Consider the following 6560-nt stretch of genomic DNA (forward strand, 5'->3'; position numbering starts at 1 on the left):
TAGAGGTGGAATCACATAGTATCTGTCTTTCTGTGACTGGCTTACTTCACTTAACAGAATGTTGAAGTCCATCCAAGTTGTCACCTATTGTAGAATTTCCTTCTGGTTTAAGGTTAAATAGTATTCCTTTCCATTTTCTTTATCCATTCATCTGTGCATAGACATTAGGTTGTTTCCACATCTTGGCTATTGTGAATAATACTGCAATGAACATGTGAATGCTAATATTGCTTGGAGGTCCTGATTTCAATTCTTTGCAGTAAATACCTAGAAGTGGGATTTTAAAAATCATATAGTAGTTCTTTTTTTTTTTTTAAGAATTTTTTTAAGGTTTTTATTTATTCATTTAACAGAGAGGGAGAGTACAAGCAGGGAGAGCAGCAGGCAGAGTGGGAGGGAGAAGCAACCTCTCTGCTGAGCCAGGAGCCGGTTGTGGGACTTGATCCCAGGGTCCTGGGATCACAACCTGAGCCGAAGGCAGCCGCTTAAGGAACTGAGCCACCCAGGTGTCCCAATAGTTCTATTTAATTCTTTGAGGAGCCTCCATACTGTTTTCCACAGCAGCTGCCCCATTTTGTATTCCCTCCAACAGCGTGCAGGGTTCCAATTTCTCCACATTCTTTTCAACAATGTTTTCCTTTGTTTTTTTGTTAATAGCCATCCTCACAGGTGCGAGGTGATATCTCATTGTGGTTTTGATTTGCATTTGCCTGATGATTGGTGACAATGAGCATTTTTTCATATACCTGTTGGTTATTTATATGTCTTCTTTTAAAATATCACTTTTTATTTTCATTTTATTTTTTAAAGAGTTTACTTATTTATTTTAGAGTGCTCTTGTGCTCTCATTCTCTCTCTCTCTCTCTTTCTCTCTCTCTCTCTCTCTCTCTCTCTCACACACACACACACACACACACACACACACACACGCGGCAGGGGAGGGACAGAGAAAGAGAGAGAGAATCTCAAGTCAGCATGAGCCAGATACTGGGCTTGATCTCATGACCCTGAGATCATGACCTGAGCTGAAACCAAGAGTGAGATATTCAACTGCTGAACCATCCAGGCATCCCTAAAATATAACTTTTTAGAACTAAAAAAAATTTGGCACTTCAGAAAAAAACAAATATGAAAAGGCTTAAGTTTTCATATCTTAAATATTTGATTATTCATTTTGCTCTAGAAAATTTTCCTCTTATTTAGCAAAATTTTCAGTTTATAAAACTTTCTCAAGGACATTTTATAACTGAAACTGGAAAGAAGTCCAGTTGAGTTCTGGATCTGAGAATGTGAATGCTATGGGCTTCTCAAAACTTTTTCTCTTCTAATTTTAATCTAAATACAGACTATCTGAAGGGGAAAATTATCAAACTAGTGTTCAGACTGACTTTCAAATTTATTGTTTTGGCAAACATAATTGAAAACATTTGATATACTTATGGTCTTTAATGAGGAAAATTAAACATTTTAGTTGTTACATTAAGAACAGAAGCTCCAGCATAGATATAATCTACTAATTTTCTGTAGCCATTGGGGCAGTTCAGAAAGCTTTAATCACAGGGTATGTATAATTTATGACCTTTTATAAAAACTCAGCAACAGCTATGGCTTTTCCTTTCTTTGGGAATGTAGATATGAAGTAGCTAAATCATAGATATACATATACACATACACTCATATATATACTCATATATATGTATATGTATGTCTGTATCTTGATCTAGATATAGATACAGATTTTTTTTTGTTTGTTAATCTCTGGACTTGGATTTTGGTATATCCTTTCAGAACTACTTCAAATGAGCCTTAATCAAAAGCAGATTTTTTTTTTATCTTTGTATAGTCATGAAATCAGAAATAAACACTAAGTTATGCTAGCACAAATTAAATCATCACTGGAATTTTTTCCTGTGCATTCTCATGTTTTACTCACACTATTAATGCATCTTATTCACAATATTCACAATGGTAAGAAAGTAAGACCATAATGCATATCTATATTCTTCTACTTGACTGTGCCGTTACAACTTCTGCTGGAAATGTAGACATGTATTCGCTCAGCGTTTGTCTAGTCTAGTTCAGGTTCCAAAGAGGGCATATGAGGTGAAGACGAGTCCCCCATCCACATGGCCCAAGATCAGAGTGCAGAGTAAGTCTTGCTCTCAGTTTTTTCAGAGGCCATTCCTTCAGGTCAGTAGCAAGCAAATACTGCAGCTTGATGGCTTACTTGAAATGCCTGGTTTCAATTTGAGAGACTTATATTTCCTTTCAGGAATACTAATCCCCTTCTTGGCTGGTTTGTTAGTTCAAAGATAGTATGAACTTTTAAACTAGACTGCTATTTCTCTTCCCCAAAGATATGAGGAAAGAACTTTTCAGAAGTTAGGAAGAGAGAACAGTAGATAATATCGAAAAGCTGATTAGACACATTAGGCAGTATGTGATTGCAGGGCACAGACTTTGATTTGAGGGAAAAAAATCATTCTAATTGTGTTTCTTTTATCCTTGGATTAAGCTGCTTTATTTGTGTGTATATGTGTAAATGTTTTGAGTTTTGTTTGGGGTTGTTTGTTTTGCTTTTTTGTTTTGTCACTTTTTAAAATTTGTTTTTAAATAACGGGTCGTAAGCATGTGAACTTGTTTCAGTCTTACTCATTAGGCTTGGGGTCTGTGAGAAGTGAGGCATGTTGAGCTATGCCATTTCAAGACTCCTCTGCACTGTTGGGGAGGATAGCATGAGATACAGAGCTTCATCACTGTGTGGTTAAACATTCCTTCTGCTGCCCTTCTCTGTTAATTTTAGTTGATGACTTAATTTAATTAGTAACCTATAAAAGGTCTACTGATCTCTGTCTTTACCTACTCCATTGGAACTTCCTTAATGTGGAAAAAAAAAAAAAAGCCCAGTCCGAAAATTTCTAAAAGCATTAATGAAGTAGGCTGAAATGCTAGGTAGGCTCTCTACATGCAAGTGCTGGGTTTTGTGGGCAACCATGGAAGCTGTTCAAAAGAAAAAATATATTTGAAAATGCAAATGTCTTCATATTTCAAGTTTCATCAAAAAGTAGGTATCGAGACTCTAAAATTCCTTTCTAATATACTAAATCAGTAAATATTTACGGAGTGCTCACCATTTGCAAGGTACCATGATAAATATGGAGAGTCCAGAATTGGTCATGTTCCTAGAGAACTGGCACATTTAGTTTGTCTCAGGTGTTAAATTAAAAACAAAAACCAGGGACGCCTGGGTGGCTTCGTCGGTTAAGTGGCTGCCTTGGACTCAGGTCATGATCCGGGGGTCCTAGGATGGAGCCCTGCCTCAGGCTCCCTGCTGAGGGGAGAGCCTGCTTCTCACACTCCTTCTGCACCCCACCATGCTCTTGCTTGCTCTCTCTCAAATAAATAAAATTTTTAAAATAAATAAGAACAAAAGAATTCTATTCTTGAAAAAAAAAATGCCATTGAATTTGTCTACTAGGAAAGTCCAAAGCTTATAACTAGTCCTGCATGCCCAGACCAATGAAAATATTGTGAAATAATAAAAAAGATACTTGCCGAAGTGGCAAGATACCTACATTCTCATTCCAGCCTGCCAGTTATCTGTTATGTGGCCAATAAATAGCAGCTATTAATTTGTGCATGTATAACTGCTGCTCTGTACCTCAGTTCCTTTACGTGCAAAACTATAGTAATATTTATCCTCCCTGATGCCAGTATAAAGGTTAAAGGATATGACAGGATAAAATGAGAGGATAAAGTGGGAGGATAAAATGAGATGAGACTAGGTAAAAACAAGTATACAGTATCATGGTTGCTATCATTCCTATTAAAAGTGAATTCCTCATAACGTTTTTTCTTTTTTCCTTTTTTTTTTTTTTGTTTTGTGGCAGTAGACTTAGGCACTCAGTATTTTAATGTCATACATTACTGGAGTGAGTGACTATTAACCATTTCCAGAAAATAAGTTACTTGTTAACTTTGTGGGAAGTAATCTTTTCTAAAGCATCAATTTATACTCCTGATGTAGCCTTGGTGGTGGGAATCTAAAGAAATATTAGGAAATAGGAATATTCTTTTCTCTTTTGTTTCCTATAAAACCAGTAGACTTCAACTTTTTTAAGGGAACATTAAAGATAACAAGAAATTAAGACATTCTGTCCATTCTAAACTGAAATTGCATTTTTTAGAATGCTATTATATATGCTAAGTTTTACAAAATTAAATCAAATGAAGCATACGAATAAATGTTATTTTGAAATTATAATCTCATCATGCAAACTAAAAACAAAGCTATACAGATGATCAGTATCTTAATAGAATTTTATAATTATACAAACCTAGGTTGAATGCCATAGTGAACAAAAAAAGGAATTTATAAAGAACTTTTATTATTTGGATTTCATTAAATAAATACTTTAAAGTAACTAATAGTTACATGATAAGACAAAATTGTAATTTCCAATGTCTTTTCTTTACTCATTCAGTTATCTTCTGATTTATTTAGAGCTTATGTGGATGCCCGAGTTCAGACAATCTATGGTGGTACCAACGAAATAATGAAGGAGCTGATTGCAAGACAGATCATCCATGACAAGTAGATGTCTGCCCACATCCTGGAATCCTATTACAACTAATCTGGTTTTAAATCTACTCAAGATGAAATGCATCCTGGCAAGGGAAGAAATGCTAAACATGTTTTTATATGCTCTCTCTATAGAAAGAGAAATCAAATATGAAATTAATACAGTAGTAGGAAAAACTTTGAATTCTAAGATTCTAAAATTCTCCAGCATAAGGTTTAACTTTTCATTTTTTACATAACTAAAAGGCAAACATTTTCCGACTCTAGAAACCTTGGTTTTTGGTTCTCCCTAAAATTCAAAAAAAGCATCATTGCTTTCAAATTGGGGCAGCAACAGTTATGTTACTATTACTGTTTATAGTAACATTAATAATAGTTACAGCACATTGACTTTGAAAGGGAAGGATAAATATATAATGTAAATGCTTTCTACCACCCTATCCTAACTAACCCTGTTTTTAAGCAGTGGCATCATTTCTTCAAACAAAAGCTTCTGCAGGGTCCCTGATGAATGAAGAGCTGAGTCCGTGGAAGCAGGATCTTTCTGCCTTGCTGCCTTGGAACCGCTAGGACTCAAGCTGAGCATTTGCCCAGCCGCACCCAACTAGAGAATGTGGTCACTTCTCCCATTTAACACCTGGGATTTCAACAGACTTCATCCCGGTTTCATTTATAGGCAAACACAGACTAACTCATCATCCTTTAGTTTCAATATATTGGTATACTTTATAGGTATCAAAACAATGACTTTTATTTTGGAACAGTGTCCATTAAAAAACCAGCAAATACTTTGTGTCTTCTGTAAGCCAAACTGAAAAATATGATGGCAAATGAAATTGGCAAGATCCCTGCTAATAAGTGAATAAACAAATAAGTTGCAACAAATAAAGTAGGAAGTACATAAATAAACAAGAAAATTTCAAGTCATGATAAGTACAATAATAATAAAGTAATCATTTAAAATGGAAAATGAGGTAGCAAGTGGCTGGCTGGTGCACTCCACAGAGCATACAACCCTTGCTTTTGGGGCTGTGAGTTTAAGCCCGGGTATGGAAATTACTTAAAAATAAGATCTTTAGGGGCGTCTGGGTGGCTTAGTGAGTTAAGCCTCTGCCTTCGGCTCCGGCCCTGGTCTCAGGGTCCTGGGATTGAGCCCCGCATCAGGCTCTCTGCTCAGTGGCAAGCCTGCTTTTCCCCTCTCTGCCTGCTTCTCTGCCTACTTGTGATCTCTCTCTCTCTGTCAAATAAATAAATAAATAAATAAATAAATAAATAAATAAATAAATAAGTCTTTAAAAAAAATAAAATTTTAAAAAGTGAATAAGATGGGAAAGTGAGGAAACATTTGATTTGACACTTAAAAGTAATTTTTATCCAAAAACAAGCCATGTATCTATGAAACAATGAATAAAGATACTTTTAAAGGAAACAAATAGAGGTATAAACTTTGAAAATGTAAACTTTTTATTTGGTGCTGTTGGTATTAAACACTATTTTTTTTTAATGCAACCATTACAACTGGGTAGAGCAGAGGGAAAAGAAAATACCTTGATGTCGTTATTTCCTAGAATTCTGCACCTTTGATTTGCTCTTGGGTAGAAGTTTGTATGATTGCCACCTGGAGTTCTGGTTCATATGCATTAAATACTGTGCAAAATGGGTTTAAAATAAATTTCTGTTAGATTACAGTATTCGTGGTTTTCATCTCCCCCCCATTACCAGGAAACCAATACAGGATTAAACTGACTGACCCGGGGCCTCTCAGCCCCTTTTCCTTCCTTTCTCAGTCTTACAGAAACTTTATTTTGGGAGCATACACATAAAAAGTACATTGGCATAGTAGGAAAAGCCTACTATGTGGATGGAGAGGGACAGACCTGGATTTGAATAATGACTCTACTTACTTTACAGGAGCCCTTGGATCTTGGGCAAGTTCTTTTAATGTCACAGGATTCTTTCAGGTGCAAATGACAAAAGA

General features: G+C 35.6%; 1 protein-coding gene across 1 annotated transcript in view; it reads left to right on the forward strand.

The window, feature by feature from the left end:
* ACADL (acyl-CoA dehydrogenase long chain) overlaps positions 1 to 5824 on the forward strand; it is a 41450-nt gene extending 35626 nt beyond the window's left edge. The window contains exon 11 of the mRNA XM_080799304.1: positions 4505 to 5824. Within this exon, the coding sequence (XP_080655430.1) occupies positions 4505 to 4598 (94 nt within the window). The 3' untranslated portion in view covers positions 4599 to 5824. The remainder of the gene's footprint in view (positions 1 to 4504) is intronic.
* The last annotated feature ends 736 nt before the right edge of the window (positions 5825 to 6560 follow it).

The sequence above is a fragment of the Martes martes genome (genome assembly GCF_963455335.1).
Source record: "Martes martes genome assembly, chromosome: 3".
Taxonomy (NCBI): Eukaryota; Metazoa; Chordata; class Mammalia; order Carnivora; family Mustelidae; genus Martes; species Martes martes.